Source organism: Apus apus, chromosome 9, assembly GCF_020740795.1.
Source record: "Apus apus isolate bApuApu2 chromosome 9, bApuApu2.pri.cur, whole genome shotgun sequence".
NCBI classification, from domain to species: Eukaryota; Metazoa; Chordata; class Aves; order Apodiformes; family Apodidae; genus Apus; species Apus apus.
Genome location: NC_067290.1, coordinates 11877042 through 11894440, shown reverse-complemented (window position 1 = coordinate 11894440; position 17399 = coordinate 11877042). Strand labels below are relative to the sequence as shown.

Genomic DNA, 17399 nt, shown 5'->3' with positions numbered 1-17399 from the left:
CAAATGCACTTAGCGGAAGTTTCTGCATCCTCCTCATGATGACAACAAGGGGGAACTGGTAACATTAGTTTTGAATCTAGTGTCTTGACTGTAGTGATCTGCATAACAGGAGTAGTTAGCAGTAGTCAGGCCAGGATACAATAGCAGTTTGCTTCCTGACAGAAAATGTTGTCACTTCAAGTGGTTTATATATGTGGTTTGTGTGTGTTAAACCACCATTACAGCACAGGTTTGCTTTCTGCTCACTGAATTACTGAGAGGAATTAAATAATAGAATGTATTAGGTTGGAAGGGACCTATAAAGATCATCTAGTCCAACCCCTCTGCAGTAAGTGGGAACATCTTCAACTAGACCATATTGCTCAGAGCCCCACTAAGCCTTGAATGTATCCAGGGATGGGGCCTCCACTGCCTCTCTAAGCAGCCAGTTCCAGTGATCCACTACCCTCATATTAAAGAACTTTTTCCTAATGTCTAACCTAAATCTACCCTGTTCTAGCTTAAAACCATTACCCCTTGTCCTATCATCAGATGCCTTTGTGGACAGGTAACTGTGTGAATGTGACCAGTGTGCGTTAATGAAAGATGCTCAAAGCACTGTACAGTATCATGCATACAGATCCTTGTTAATGTGAAAGGAGGCAGCCATTCTTGTACTGTCAAATATAAATTCATTTTACAAGTTAATTTTTTGAGACTTCTGAGAGTAAAAAGAAGATTTCTTTATTAAACAAATGTGAGTGTCCAGTTATGTGTTACAAATACATTAACTGTAGATCTAATATGGTATTGAATGTGTAATGAATATATAAAGTCAAAGTTTGACAAACTTATCTTGCTAGTAATTTGTGATGGTTTAAATACATGTTAAATTTCTCAGGCCAGTTAAACACAGACACATTGTATGTGCTTTCAAAAAGTTTCTAGGGCTTCTGGTAATTCTTGGAAGAATGAAGCTGTTATTTGTCACCAGTGCACTGTGTTGACTTGAAGCAATAAGGGTCTGTGTTAATGTAAAAATGTGCTTTGAGTCCTGCAAATTTACCTTGCCAATTTCCTTCCTGATGTTGTTAAGTATGTAAAAAAGCTAAACAGCACAGGTAGTGAGGCCGTCCACCATTTCAGCTTCATCCCCAGTTTTGGAAACATACTATTTGTTTATATTAGATGTCCAAAAGGACACATTCATTATATATGGTTAATCAGCCATGTGAATTTTTACATTTCTGCCTGTAGGTAGGCTGAACACCTGGTGACATGGCAATGTATTTAAACTACTGTTCCGGGAATCCACAGTAACAGAACAGAAAACAGGACTTTCAAAATTATTAATACACAAAATAAGTGCTCCTTTTAACAAAACTTTAATTATTGCCTTCATAAGAAGGCAAAGATATCTATTTACTGTTCCTGGTGGGGACAGCCAGTGAGTGGTGAAAGTTGCAGTGCACCAAGCTACTCTGTTCTATACAGTTTCCCTAAGGTTCTCTTTCTGTCTTCAAACTTCTAGTTTCTTCTGAGACAGCAAAGGTCTTATCAGCCAGGTGCTGAATAGAGGTTTTGATATTTAAAGGGAACTGTTCAGTGCTCTTAGAAATGTTAATGTGGGGGGGGGGGGGAGGGGAAAACTGCAGGTACTACATAACTAATTTCAAGACAGAAAATATTAAGAGACAGTGTACAAACAGAGAATGTATATTCTGGAGTGTTAAATCTAATTCCAGAAGGAAGAAACTAGAATTCTGGAGCGGGCACTGGAGCTATATTGTATGATGCAAGGATGACTCAGCCCATGCTAAGATCGTCTCCAGGTCTTGCCATACTTATTTACATTGAAGTTCAATCGTTATTTTAAGTCTGCATTTAGTGGAGATGAAGATGAGAAACAAGCAGAGGGCGAGAATGAAAAGCAGAAGGAGGGAGGATAGGTTTTGTAATACAACAACAACAAAAATACCTGGACCAGCCCCTTCTGCTCCCCGTGCCGCTCCCTCCGCGGAGAGGCTTGTAATCCTAGGTTTGCTGTATCAAGGGGATTATTCTACGAGCACAAATTAATAATTTATTCATGGGCAGGAGTCAGTTAGCCTGCATTGATTTACTTATGCTGCATTTATCTTCATTCATAAGCCTTTGCTAGTCCCGATCTCTCGGAGAGTGGCTCGCTGCAGCACTCGGACATAAGAGGAAGCAGCAAACGTGCCTTTATGCACAAGGACGAGCTATACATGACTCAATTAAATGTGTGAGCCTGAGCTAAACCCGGGCTCGCTCCGGCAGCCCTCTGCTCCGGCTCATCATCCGGCGATGCTACCTCGGCGGGGACCGCTCCTCTCCTCTTTCCTTCTGTCCGTGCCGCCCTCGGTGCGGCTCCGCCGCCGGGATGCTGGGCGCTCTCGGCGCGAAGGGCTGAGTTCCGTCCATCCGTCGCTCCTCCGGGCTGTGTGACAGATGCTTGTCAAGCAGCGGTGCCCTCCCTGAATTGGCCGGGTCTTCGGTGGGTGTGCACGGCGCCCCCCCACCCCGTCCCTGCCTAGCCCTCCCTAGCTCAGCCCCCGGCAATGTGTAGCGCTCCCTTCTCGCCTTCCTAGAAGGGCTCACCTCCACTTTCAGCTCCTTCAGACTTTCTCTGCTTTTGCCATACTGAGGCACCCTCCCTCTGGTCCGGCTCCTCCTGTGCCTGCCTCTCCGTCTCCGCGCTATCCCGTTAAAAGGCTGCTGCTCCTGCTCCACTGAACCAATGCACTGGCTGACTTGATCTGGGCTGAAGGCTGGAGGTTACCGGCGAGGGAAAGGAGACCTCTAGGCAGCTTTCTATTTGCAAAGTGAGCAGTAATTGCGAGAAGACAGCCTCCCCATTTGGAATCAATAGTCTGCTTTCTTGCTGCTGAGGGCACTTTGGAGCAGCAGTAGGTCACTGAAGTAACTCCAGCACACTGCTGACTGCGGAGTTGTAAAGAACTACACGGAAGTGGCTGCAGTAGTGCTGGAAAAGGCTTTGCTGTTACCAGGGACACAATAGTTTGCAAGTAATTAGAGCTTCGCTTCTGGTTCTCTCCTACCGTTACATAGAGAAGGGCCCTTCTTTGGAGCGATGAGGATGGAGCTGTGATTTCTTCCAGTGTTGTTCTAGTAGAGGGGGTAAAGGTGGAGAAGGAGGTTTTAGAAGCAAAACCCCACTGCTGCTGATTTCAGCTTTACTTGAATTTCCCCAGATTTTTACAGGCACAGAGAGGCACAATGCCAGAGAATCTGAATCTTCTTCGGGCTTTTTGGGGTTTTTTCTTTATCTTCTGGACAGCTTTTAACACAGCCTTAGTGGATGTGGTTGGATCGGAGCAGCAGATCCCCTTGTCTGTGTAAGTGCTTTCATGCTCTTGCTCTCAGGACCGTGTTCAAGGATGACAACTTGAATGCTCAAGTTCTTGTCTTTTTATATTGCAGGTATTTGACTGTTCAAGGCACCTTTGCTCCTCTGTAGTGTATAAAGTGGCAGACTTTAACCTGCTCAGCACTACTTTATTGTAGCTGCATGTGTTGGTGAAGTATGTGGCCATAGGGTCTTAACTGAAGTACTTGTATTTACTGAAGTTGATGCTGCTATGTTAACTCCTCATGTGAGAATTTCTCTCTCCAGACTGTCCTGCCATTTTATCTGCTGTTGTCCTTTCAAGTGATATATGTAATATTGTGCCAAAGCATGTTTCTGTACAAGTTGATGCTTTTCAATTAAACAGTGCAGGTTGGGTAGCTTCATATTGCTGGCCTTACCTTAGCACAGCACCTAGTTTCTGCTTATACTTGAACAGCTTCACTAATATTTTGTTGTGCTTAGATTCCTTAGGAGGTCTTTCATGCAAAATTGCCAGGATCCTTCTGAGTGCAGCTGAAGCTGTTACAGTCTATGTTGATTGCTATGACATGTGTATTACATTTCTTCCTGTCTCTCATTTTTTTTCTTCACAGTGTAAAGCTCTGGGCCTCAGCATTTGGTGGGGAGATCAAATCTATTGCAGCCAAGTACTCAGGTTCCCAGCTCCTGCAGAAGGTAAGGATATCTTCAGTTGCAAAAAGCGAGGTTTTAATAGAGAAAATGGAGGCAGATTTAATTTTTTAAATGAATAGGAAAGCAGTGCTGTACATGCTTTGGTCTGAGATCTATTTTTGTACTGCGTGCTAGTCTCTGATGACTCTTTGCATTGCATTGCACTGCACTATCTGGAGAGTCCTTTATTAAACTGCTAATTTTTTTTCTTTTTCGGGTGATGTTTTAACATTGGAAAGTAAACTCCAACACTTGTATTTTTTTTGAAGTCCAGGCTCCAGCCTAGATTGCAGGTATTTAATCTGGTTGCTGCATTGTGATGATGATGTTTCTGCGTCGAAAGAGCTGCTTCTTATGAAAACTGTTAACTTCATTTAAGGAGCAGAATTTGTGGACATTGTATTATTTTCACCCTGCATTGTGTGTAGGCAATTCACTGTATCAGGAGAAGGCGGCTGTGCTGTTGTTTGTCATCGCTGCAGTTTTTACAATCCCATTATTTCCCCAATCATCTCAACCCAGTGCTGGGATGTATTACATCATTACAGATAAGGGGAATGAATGTGGTTATCTTCTTGCTCAGCTGCACAGCTGGGTAATAAGCTACTCAAGTACTGCAAAAACTTGAGAAATTGGTTAAGTCTACATAATTGGGGCAGAGGGTAATGAGAAAGCAGATTTTAGTATTAGGTGTATATCAAAGTCTGTGTCTACTCAAATTAAAATATGCAACCTAAAGTAAAATTCTCTATTGTAGACAATTTGTTTTTACAGCAGTTGTTGAAAAAACCGTGATGAGAGACAAAGAGGAATACGTTAAAGATTGAAACTGCTTTTGCGTCATTTAATATGTGATCCTTAAATTACAGTATAGAAATGGAGAAGCATCAAGACATTCACTGACTACAGAGACACTCGTTCTACCCATATGTTAAATATCTGCTAGTTTTTCTAGTTCTGAGTAACATGTTAATGTTATATTTTTTGTCTGATTACGAAGGAAGCTACTCTTTCAGCTTGTGGCACTTCTTTTGAAAAGCTTGTATATGTGTGAAATTACGTAAGAGACAGTAGGTGTAGTGATTTAAATAAAAAACTTATGTTTCTATGTAAATTTAAAGTAACTGACTTAATGATTACTAAAGGCATATGAGTTCCTTAGCAGTATCTCTTTTCCGCATTGTACACCAAGGACTACAAAATGTGAACTTCAGTAAGCTATAAAATAAAGAGCTGTTAAGAACAAAAATATTTGAGATCTCTTCCTACTTTTCAAGGCCGTTAAATGGCTTCACTTCAATACATTGGCCAAATTTTTATTCTGAAAATCTGGGCATTCATTATTTATTATTCTTTAAAGTCTGTTTAGACTTATATCATCACATTTTTGTATGAACTTCTTACATTTATAAAGTAGATGGACCTTTCAGTTTTAATTAGCATCTAATCAAGTATTATTAACAGGTTTTAATTTTTTATTAGGTTGTAACAAACAGGTACCTTTAACTTTTGAACTGTTCCGTGCGCAGCCATTTTTGCCCTGAAAAGGCTTTAAAAATTCTATCTACCAAATGCAAATAATCAAACATTTACTAGAAAAAGATGGAATATTCCTTGTTTTGCAATCATGCTATAATTCACAGAGAATCAGTATGATCCTTAACCATTCTTCTCTTCCTCATAGTAGAAAGGGCTGTCATGCCTTTTGTAACGTATTTTTTCCTTCTGAAGTAGCAAGATTTCTTCCTATTGGCTGCTATAATTGTAGGTAATTTAAAGCTAATCATTTTACCTTTTCATCAGCATCCTTTCTATTTCACTACCAAATCTGTATTCCTGTTTTTGAAGATAGGCAATGTATGTTCATTCCAAGCTATTTTGGTTTTGTTTCTTGTTTTTGTTATGATATTTCATTATAGAATGAAAGAAGAATGGCAGAACAGGTTGGACAGATATTTAGAACATTTTTATTCCTCTGTTACATTTCCTTTCCTTCCCTTCCCCCTTGTTTTGCTTTCTATCTGCTGGTTACATAATTTTAGGAGATCTCCAGTGCTTTTTATTTAAAATTCCAAGTGTCTCTGAATGACATAACTTTAACATGTTTATCTTTTTGCATTGTTCTAAAGTGTATTTCTCTGTAAGCTTGTATGAATTAAAACATATTAAACTTCAATATTTGCAAGTATATTCAATGTGCAAAGTCAGTGGCAGAAGCTGTCATCATAATTAAAGAAGTGATAACACAGTAGGGCTGTAAATGCAAACATCTTTCCTCCCCTTCCCACTAGCCAGGCATCAAGAATCCATTTGGTATTTATTGCGAGCTCTGTGTGATCAAAGTCAATGTCCTTTTAAAGTCAAGATTCCACTTTTAGAAGCAGTGCAACTTCTTATGTTACTGGGGAAGCCACATTTTCTGATTATGACTTTAGCATTGCTAAAGAAATGAAGATATAAAATCTGCATATAATTGTGTATCTGGGCAGTATGGATTTCTCAATTACCACCACTCTGTAGTGCCATTTAGTTTATTAAAGCCTTGCTAAATGAAAAACTGATTTAAAGGTTACGTGCTTAATTTTGTAAGCACATACAGTGAGCACTATTTTCACAGGAATGTGTTTGAAATCAGGGCATGACAGACACTATCTACCGCCCAGACGTTTGACCTGTTGAGTCATTTGCCTCACTAAAATTTCATTGAGCACTTGAAGTTATGGGAGATACTCAGTAAAGCAAAATTTTGCCAACTTATAGCTATGGATATAGATTTAGTTAATACAGTCCTTAGGTCTTGCTATACTGTTAACATCAAATGAGTAGCCAGCATTGCTGTCTTTTCAAGTTTTAAAAAGATGTACAAGAATATTTTTTCACTTTTAAAAACTATTTTTTTAAATCACTTCTTGTCTTATCTTGAATGATTTATTATTTCATTGCATGATGATAATCCTATCCAAGAATGTTGGATATATGATATCTGATCCTATGGGATATATAATTTTAATCCTGAGCTTGATTCTAGATCAAATACAGACACTGTAAATGGCTCAAAATAATACTAATAGTTCCATAAATAATTGTCAGACATCATGATCTTTCAAGCAAAACTAGCATTTAAAAATATCACATTTTAATGTTTTACTACTTGCTTACGAGGTGAAGGAAGTTGATTCAGTGTTCAAAAAACCATACAGAAGAAAATAGGACAGTTACCCAATTTGTGGAGGTTTTACAGTTGTCATATAGATTTGTCAGGGTATAAAATGCTGGTTGGTGCTGTGGAGACATGCATACTCTTCATCTAGTTAGCAAATACTGCTGGGGCCTAAAAGTAGATCCAAATTTTAATTGTCTTTTATGTGCTTATTTTTTTCCCTAGATTTTTAAAAGACACCTGTCTTACTTGAATCTCGACACTGCTTTAAACTTCTCTTTTTTTTTTTTTTTTTTTAACACTCTGATTATTTAGTTAGTACTGTAGCAAATGTGAGAGTGCAGCCTGCTGGCAAAGCCAGGCTTTAAGAATAGGATGCAAAACAAGGGTTACATGCCAGGAAAATACTCTTCAGTTGCCATGGCTAGAATTTTGGGGGAACACACTTTGAGGTAAGCTACTGTTCACGTTACTGTGTACTTGCTAATGGTATATTTTCAGTTCCATGCTGTTGTAAAATAATAGTTGTAATAAAATGGCAGCAAAAAATGCAGGTAATATGCATGTGTTGTTACAGAGTAAAGATTTTCTAATATCAAGTGTCTGATTCTCTACAAAATGCAGCATGGTCTGTGCTATCTCAGATTTCTTTTGGAGAGACTACTTATTATTTTTTTTTCACCCCCTCCTCCATATTTTGAGCTTGGATAATTCTTGATGTGGTCCTGAGTAGTCAAGATTATTTCATTGCTAATGTAGAAGCAGTTTCTAACTGAAAATAAACTTATTTCTTGGTTCTGCCATCAAGGTTTCTTCCTGAGGAGCAGCTCGCTCAGGGCTGGCTCAGATTTCCCTTAGGTAAGGCGGCTGACGGAGCCTGCCCTGTTGTATAAGTACCGGCTGCAGGCCTAGCAGCCTCTGCTCTGCATCTGCCTCCTCCTTTCAACCGATTCTTCATTGTGTTAGGAGTTCTCAGATCATTGTGTTGTCTCAAAGTAGGTTTTTCCATCAGTATAGCATTCCTGGTTTTAAAGGAAAATGTTGTCAGAATTGCGTTTTGTCTTGCTGCCTGGATCTGGTGCTGTCTTGTCAGTTTCTCACCACTATGGAAATGTCAGGGTAAAGGGGTGATTTGGATCAATTAGCATTCAGCTGCGGTTTCTGATTCATGCAGTACATCTATCTTTAGGTTTAAATTGTATAATAGTGACTTAAATTCTTAGAGAAGTTTAGTTCAATCATCTTGACACTAATTGCTTTTCTTTTATTCAGCCTTATGTTGGTTTTGATCTTTGTAGGCTGCTTCTTCTTTGCTCTAGACACTGCAGCTACTGTTTTTAAGGAAGGGTCAGTAAAATCGAGACTCAGTTCAAGGTATATACACTGTTTGGCTTCTTGGATATCAATTTAAACTTTTGCCACCTGAGCAATTTAAAAACTGAAAATATAATACTGATTTTTCATACAAAATGTGTGAGGAATATTATAAAAAACTGTGGACAAGTAACTATGAATTAAAAACCCAATGCCACCACCATCCCCTGCAAATACCCCAGACCAACAACACCACCACCACTCTCCCCAAGCCAACCCCAAAAAAACCCTTAAATCCCAAACCCAACCTTTAAGAACTGCCAGCCAGGCAAATGGTTTAGAGCTTGCCAAAACCTCTTTTCAGAATTAATTCATGATAATTAAAACTCCTGAAGTCTGAGTTATGTAAAACGTGTTTCCTAGCACTGAATTAAAACCAAGCATAAGAAAATAAAAGAAATGGGCATCTAAGAGTCTTAAATCACTTTAATTTTTATGATTAATGCAAATGATGTTTTGGAACCTTCAGAGCTTGAACCTCTATCCCCTTAAATTGTTACAGATCTTAAAGCCATATAAATCACAAGGTTATTCTCCATGCCAAACTAGTAACAGAGCATCTCAGTGTGTTTGATGAAGTATTTAATGCTATTATCTGCAGACATAAATACTTTTAGATAGATGTTTTAATTTTTCTTCAAGAATGCTTTTGTACGCTACTTAATGTATTAGGTGGAAAAAGTTGCTGGGTCCAATATTAATTTTAAGGTTATGTATTGATCCCTAGAGGAAAATATCACAGTGCTATCAAACTTCCAATAGTGTGTTCTTTTTTCTTAATAACAAAGAAAAAGTTTTCAGTTTTTCCTTCTTCCTTGTAATGAAGTTCTGCCTTCTCTGAAGGTATTGGGAAATTTTATTTGCCTTCAGTGAAGATAGAAGTGTATCTTGAATGATCTGTGGTCTTGCTCTCATCTGCTGTTTGAATGTTATTGCAGGACTGATAATTTCTTGGTGTTGGAAATGGTTTTAAAGTATAGTCTAAACGAGTCTGAATATCAATAATTTCTCTTTTTATAAGAAGCCCTGTTTTAGGCCACAGTGAGTTATATTTTGCAGTATTTTCTGCCTTTCTGGGTTTTGCAAGCACAGCATGATCCTCTTGCTTGTATTGTAAGTAAATGTTCCGTTGTTAATACATAATAGAAATATGAGATGGCTTCAGTAAGTTTGATACATGCATTACACTTTCAGTAATGTCTTTTAATATGGAAATTATTGAGTGGACAATCCAACTGGAAAACATCAGATCTTGAAAGGAAATGAATGCTAATTCCCTTGCTTAATGTATTTATGGTTGTTTGTTTTCACATCCTGTATTGGAAAATGCTTACATTTCAAGGTTAAAAGAGCCAGTCTCCATGCAAATTATCTTGACAGTGATGGTATGTAGAGCCATGAATAGATGCCGCATTGTAGTGGTGATTCACTTTTAAGCAGCTGCTAATCGATACTCTACACTTTCAAATGTCATTACTGTTCTGCAGGGTACTTTTTTTTTATTCCAGATAATAAGTGGTTACACACTGTACAACACAAATTACGTATTGGTAGGATAGACTGTTTTTTTTAGGTTGCTGGAGTAGCTTCAGTGAAAGATCTTGATGGAATACTTCATATCATATTCTCATAAAGTTCCATTTTGCTTTTTCTATGCATAATGTTTTTTCAAAACCAGTTTGTTTTTGTGAGTCTATTTAGCATCTGCCCAGTAAGTTTGTACAGCGTAAATCCTTATTTTAGAGTGAATGATAAAATTGTTACAAGATTTGGATTTTTAAAAGGAAGTCTGTGCAATAATGCCATTTATTTTATTTTTTTTTTTAATTGTTCTTGGAGAGCATTTGCAAAAAGTCTTGGATGCTTTTCCAGAGGTTATTAATGCCGGGGACAGGTACTTTCTGAAAAGTATCCTGAAAGTGTCCTCAGATCTCCTTGGACTTTACAGATGGGGTTATCCTTCTGGTAGCTGATGGCTAACACACTGTTGCTGAGGATGATGATATAAGATGTGAGGAGATTATGATTGGTCAAGAGGGACAGACTTGTTCACATAGGAGTGTACAGATGTTGTAATCAGCATATCAATTTTAATCTGGGAATAAAACAGTAGACAGTAGAATACAGAGCACAGGAATTGTCATAAATCCCTCCTGCATAAGAGCTGGCTTCCTGCAATCTTTAGCAGGGTCTTAGCGCTAGCAAGATAATCTTGGATTGCTTCAAAGAGTTGACAGTAGATGCAAGTCAAGATCAGAAGATAATTTGTTTAGCTAGATAAAGGTAAAATTAGGCCATTTTATCAATGGTGTTTTTTGAAAATGAAGGGAGAAACAGATGAATTTATCATATTTATAAGAAGTGTTGTAAACTGTGGAAGTCCTAAAAGCTGAGATTTTTGCATCATATAGACAGAGGGGGACAACTAGCCCTAAGTTCCAAAACTATTATCGTACAGGTTAGCTGAACACCTGTTTTTTTTTTCCTATCCTTTGTAAGCATACATTCAAATGGTCTTATATGGCTTTTTATTATAGAAAAATAAATATATAACAAATTAAATTTGTAAGCAATCTTCATGTATTTGACTTGAAATCCAACAACCACATGGTAGCACTTCAGCAGGGTTAGCTTTTCAAGATGTCCCACCATGTTCTTATGTTAGGTGCAACTACAACATGCATATGTAACAGAGCTTCACTGGGGCTTGTAAGACAGTGTGATGTACCAATGAGAGAGAAGGAAATAGCTAATTAGATGTAAACTCCTGGTTTATTCCTTATGGATCTGCCACATCTTCTGGTGCTTTATCAGCAGATGTTGGTATTTAATAGTTGGTTCTTAGCTCTTCTTACTCTTGAAGAGTTCTTCCTAAGCACTACTTATGCTGGTCTTTTCTGACCCATTCTTTTAAAATAGCTTGCAGTAACATTCCAGTCTCTTAAACAGAACTCTCTGCTGTTTGCTCTTCAGGTGGGCTTTTTTCCATAGACACTTATTTTCTCACAATAGGAGTACATATCTGTTCTCATAATTATAAAATTTCAAGAGTAATTTCCACTAAGTTGACTAAGTTCACTAAGTGAATTTGAAATTTTTTTAAATACTGTTGTGGTAATGTAGGAATTTCACATCTATATCTAGAGCTAAACCACACCATTTAGCTTCTGTTTGCTTCACCAGCCATTTTCATTTGCTCTCAGCCACAGTTTAAATGAAATTAGTCTTGTGTAGAAATTTGTCAAATGGTAAGTTCTATGCCTTATCTGGTTTTACTTTATTCTGCAGTAGGTGGCAAGGCGCTGCTTCATGCTTTTGTTAACAAACAAGGATTTGACTTGCTTTCCTAAAAAGCAGGCATCAAAATTATGCAGTCACAGTATCTCTAGCCTGCTGGGTAAAAGCACTGTGAAAATGCTATTTGGAAGGCATTATGAAAACTTTACTCAGGGCCACAGAATATAGTGTTCCTGTTGCTCCTCTAGGTCATGTTTTAATGTTTGGCTATTCAATATATTTCCAAGATTTTGTGTGAAGTGAAGTCTCTAAGTTTTAAGACACACAAAAAGGATCTACATACTATGGGTATTAAAATGTGATGAGAACACATCATTGGTCACAAAATTAGATAATTATCTTCTAAAGTGACAAAGCTTCAAAGATGAAAAGCAGGAATATTCAAACTTCAGCTTTACCTTGAAGCTAAATGACTATCATTTTATGACAGCTGTGCAAAATGTATGACTGCTGAGCTGTTTGTACCTGATGCTATCGAATTACATTAATAGAAATTTTCACTGATAATGAAAACTGGTAGCAGGCTAAGAGTAAAGCTTTGTTATGACTTGCAGCCATTGACTATCTGCATCCAACAGATTTATTACCCCCTATGCACATTGTGCCTTTTACAATATTTTCTGCTATTTCTTCAATAAAGTACAAGGAAGATGTTATAGATGGCATGGTACCAAAAAAAGTGCTCACTTCACACTTCAGAATTCTACCTATTGTTACCAACTGCAACACAATTTTGAAGTAAAAGTAGAGATGGTTCCTGACATCCCCCATGGAACTTTCCATAAAAAGCATTGTGAGGGGAGGAGGGTGGAAATATGAAAGAGAATTTCTGTTGCCTAATTTTAATTTTCCTACTGAAATCAAGGGAACAGACTGAGATTCAAATACATCTGGCTTCTTATCCTAGTCTGTGATAACTTTCTTGATACTCTGCTTAGTTCTTGGTGGCCAAAAATCAGTTAAACCCTTAAGCATGATATTAACTTCATGAGTAATGTCACACGTATGAATCAGGCACTTGTGGTGGTAGTAAGATTTCATCCAGAATAGCAGAAGCCTCAAATTCAAAGTTGAAAGTGCAAGTAAGATTCCTCCCAGGTCCCAGTTGGAAATATCTTTGCCTAGTTATTCTGTGTAAAATGGGCCTAGGAATAATGCCTTTTTCCTTAAATTTCTAAACTTCAAAATTGTTTGGATTAGGAGTAATACTTTTTCGTAGAGTGTTTAACATATGGAGAGGATCAGGTGGTGAAAAGCAGCACTAGCCTATGGATATGGAAGTAGAGCAAAGCTCTGAGAGCTACAAGGCATCAATTTTAACACTTTTAATACAAAAGTTTTTACTGCTGAAAAGTTAAATGGTTCCCTGTAACAGTCTTGAATGACTACAAAATTGATAGAAAGCTTATTTCTGCTGTTGATATTTGGTATATGTAGTTACTTGTGAATCTCCATATGGTATTGTGAAATTGACCCCTTTCTTGTCAGATAATTAATTCTTCCTATGCTTTGAGTACAAAGTGTTATGCTGTGCTGATATTAGAAAGTTATTATCAATTTTGCATACATTTTTTTCCTTCCCTTATGCATTTTTTCTGCCCATCCAAGTACTTCTTTCTTACTGTCCATTTTCCAAAATACTACAGTACTCCACAATTTTTTCTCTCTAGATCCCTCAGACTGACCTTTTCTGATTTCCTTCCAAGTGAGATCAACCAATAAGACTTCTTACAGAGTCAAATTCACAGATGTCAAATGCAGTTAAATTGGGAATCAAACAACTTTATTCTTTTATGGATAGCTGATTATTTCTGTCTGTGTCATAATTACCATAGGATTTTTTCTTTATGCACTTTCTTACTCTGTCCTTCTCTGTGGTCCTACTTGTTTAGAGCTATTCTTTTTTTTTTCCCTTGGAAGTTTCTATGATTCATGCATTTTTTTCAGTGCCTTAAGTAGATGTAATTGTAATGAAGCAGTGGGGATCTGGTCAGCTGGAGAAAATTATGCAGAAATAAAATTACTAATGGCTTAACATTTTAATACATAAGAATGGGGGAAGGTTATGCAAATATAAGTGCAGTTCTTAAAATGATCTTTTTAAGAAGTTTGAACTTCTAAAAGGAATATTAAATACACTAGGATCTCCTGATGTACCTTGCACATTGTGAGCTTTATTGGAAAGAAGTTATATTGGCTGTTCCCACAGAAATACTTAGTTGTGCCTTGAATGTTGTGTTCAGGAAGGACATGGAAGGGATTAAATTTTGAAAAAAGTTCCTAAATTAAATGCAAATCTTCTGTCCTGGCAAATGGGGGCAAATTTATAGCATCTTTTTGACAATACAATTTGCAGGGAGAAGTCAGTAGCAGGAAGCTACTGCAGTCTGTTTAAAAACAGTTAAACGTATTAAGGGCATGTAAAGACAACAAGGTGAAGAGGAATAGAATGTGTTGGGAGTGACGAAGGCGAAAGACTGAAGAAAGTGGTTTTCTTCTCTGTAACTTACTACAATTGGATAACACATTTGTATGAAAAATGAGTATTTTGGAAATTATTTTTTAAAAATCTATTAAATGAACAATTGTCATCTTGAAAGTATATAAATGACAGTCAAAAAGTAGTTTGCTAGTTGTGGAGTGCACATACATTGCAAGATTTCAAAACTTCTGTCAAGAACTAAAATTAAGATGAAATTATGTGCCGAGAAATTTAATTTCAGCGAAGACATCTGAAATTAAGTTGAAATTAGCATTGGCATAATTCTGACTTTTGTATTTGGCTTCCCAGATGCTTACAACTTGAATACTTTAACTTTTTTTTTTAATTTGTTGCTTGCTCTGTTGTAGTATTTTATTTATACAGCCTCAGTGTTACAACAGTAGAGTTCAGCTACATTCATAACTTGGCATTAATCCAGTCCAGTCCACCTTTAGGCACGTTATTATTGTAAATATATGTTTGTTCAGTTGAATTTCTCCGCCATTACAAAACATCTGGGGAATTTTATCTGAAAAAGTATGGTAGAAAACATCATTATATGTGGTGTTTGGAACCTATAGTTATGTGTTGGAATAATTCAAGAGTTAGTGTATAGAACTATTCATGTATGGCCATATTTATCTGATTGCACACTGTTTATTTATCTTGGTTTATAAATATACAAGAGTCGTATAACCAAAAACTCTAATTATTCTGAACATAATTTATCAGACAAAACCAGCTGCTAACTCAGCTCTTCTCAAGAATCTTCAGTAAAATGAGTAACTTAAAAAATAGTGTCTTGAAAAGTACAACATTCCCATTCTGCAGACAAATCTTCTATGCCTATCTGATATCTTCCTCTCAAGAGTATAATAAAACCTATGGCTTTCTGGTGTGACTAGAGGGACAACAAATCTGGGAAGACTGCACTGCGGCTTGTATTGCTTGAACATCACACACTTAAAGCAAAATTTTCAATATTATAGGACGACTCTGTAATTTGGCAGAGACCGTCCTTTAACTTCTTAGTTACTGGTTGAAATGCCAGTGTGTTTGCTAACTAGTTGATGCAATCGTAGCATTGAATTAAATAGTGTTGCTTCTGCTTTAGAAGCATTCAAAAAACCTATAATTGTGGTTGTACCTGACCTGTTGATTGACCTTGTGCAAGTAAATTTTAGTATGTCTGATTCCGAATTTATAAAGATATGAAGAATTATGCTTACTGTCTGCAGTTTAAAAAAGGAGTTTTGATGACAGCTTACGTGTAAAATTTGCTTGGGGGGTGGTGGCAAGGTTGTTTCACTGTGAAGTGCTTAGTTTTGTCGTTGTGGTTTGGAGGTTTTTTTAGTGGTTTTTGAGTTTTAAATAAAATTACATCAATTATTACTTGTATGTACTGATGAATGATTGATATAGTTGACTGAACGGGTCCGTTTTCTGTAACTTGCCATTGTATTAGCAGTGCTGTCAAAAAGGAACAGTCTTGGAGTCTTAATAGTATAGAATTGGTTTGCAAAGGCTTAGGAACCTGAACAGAAACAAGGTGTGTGCAAGATTTATTACTTCAACCTCGTTTAAGACTAAACTAATTACCACAACATTTGAATCCACATTGGTTCAAGGCCAATTGAGGCAAGTGCAGATGGCAGTTACTTTGCTTCTTGTTATGAATGGCACTTTTGTAGTGGTTTTGTGCCTGAAAAAAGGTCATTTTTGGTAGCAACATGCATACTTTTAATGAAAAGTACTTACATGAAGTGTGGGTTAGATCTAAAATTGTGAAAGGACAGCTGATTCTCTGTGCTGGCTCTCTAGGGCTAAAGTCATGACCTCTGATGAGACCCAATCCTCTCTGAGGAGACGAATTGCTGCTGGACTGGCAGCTAGTTAAGGTACATGCAAGTAAAAAATTTAATTTCCACATGTATCTAGGATGTATGAGTAGATCTGTGTCTACAATGATAGTATGCCACCTTGCAAGCTTTCAAACCAGTACTTAGAACACTGACTACTGTACAAATTGTGAAAGGATTGGATCTGCAATCTGGAAGTTTTCTTTTATATTCACAATAGTCAGACACAGTAATGAGACTGTATTCTGTTAGAAAAGAGGTATAGAATATTTGAGGGTGTAATGTTCTTCAGACCGGAAAAATGCTACGGTTTAGATATGAAGAGTAATAATAAATCTCTTTGGCTTCACAAGTCAAGCTGCAATTTATTTTAACTGCACAAGGGTATTTACTTTGCTGATTTTTACTTTTTCTCATTGGTGGGTAGGAGGTTGGAACTGAAAGATGGCCTTTGTTTCCTCATTTAACTGCCTAAAAAGAAAAGCAAATGGAACACAATCCCATTTCTTGTAGGTGAACAAGAAAACAAGATTTTCCTCACCTAGTGATTTCAACATATGCACATCCTAATTATTCTGTTCATTCCCTCCCAGAGGAGCTGGCAATCCATCTATGGCACTGGCTCTTCTCCATTATGTATCAGGAATTGTTTTTTTTCCTTTTTAATATGAGTGGGTTGATATAGAACATATTTATCTTCTGCCTCAAGCATTTATTTTTCTTCTGCTTTCTGATACTTTTTCATTTCTTCCCTCCCCTCCCAATTCTGTCCTCAATTCAGATTTCTACTATTATTTGATAACTGGCTTTTTCAAACTACAGCTTCTCTTATTCCTGTTTTCAGTTTTACTTCTGTGTTAAATTAAAATATTGTGTGTATATATGTATGTATAATAAAGTCATATTGATGAGTTCCATTCCATTAGTACCTTCTCAGCTCTTCCAAGTATCCCTATACATATCTCTTGAGAAATATAATATCTGACCTTGATGTACATATATCTCTCTATCTCTACTGGTCTTATTTTTCTCTACAATGTTTCTTGCTTTTGACTACATTTAGTCTACAACTGCTTCTTGGTTGTAGAATGAGTGTGTTGCCTATTATGCTTCCTCCATCTGAACAGTCCTTGAAGATGAAATAGAACTGTGATATGATTCCAACTTTGGATAAGGATTACA

The 17399-nt window shown here is 37.1% G+C and overlaps 1 protein-coding gene across 5 annotated transcripts in view; it reads left to right on the top strand.

The window, feature by feature from the left end:
- The first annotated feature begins 2547 nt into the window (after nt 1-2547).
- The window catches only part of CACNA2D3 (calcium voltage-gated channel auxiliary subunit alpha2delta 3), a 373089-nt gene continuing 358237 nt past the window's right edge, over nt 2548-17399 (top strand). For all 5 annotated transcript variants that reach the window (XM_051627834.1, XM_051627837.1, XM_051627833.1 and 2 more), the window contains exons 1-2: nt 2548-3359; nt 3967-4048. In XM_051627834.1, coding sequence (XP_051483794.1) covers nt 3241-3359; nt 3967-4048 — 201 coding nt within the window. In that variant the 5' untranslated portion in view covers nt 2548-3240. The remainder of the gene's footprint in view (nt 3360-3966; nt 4049-17399) is intronic.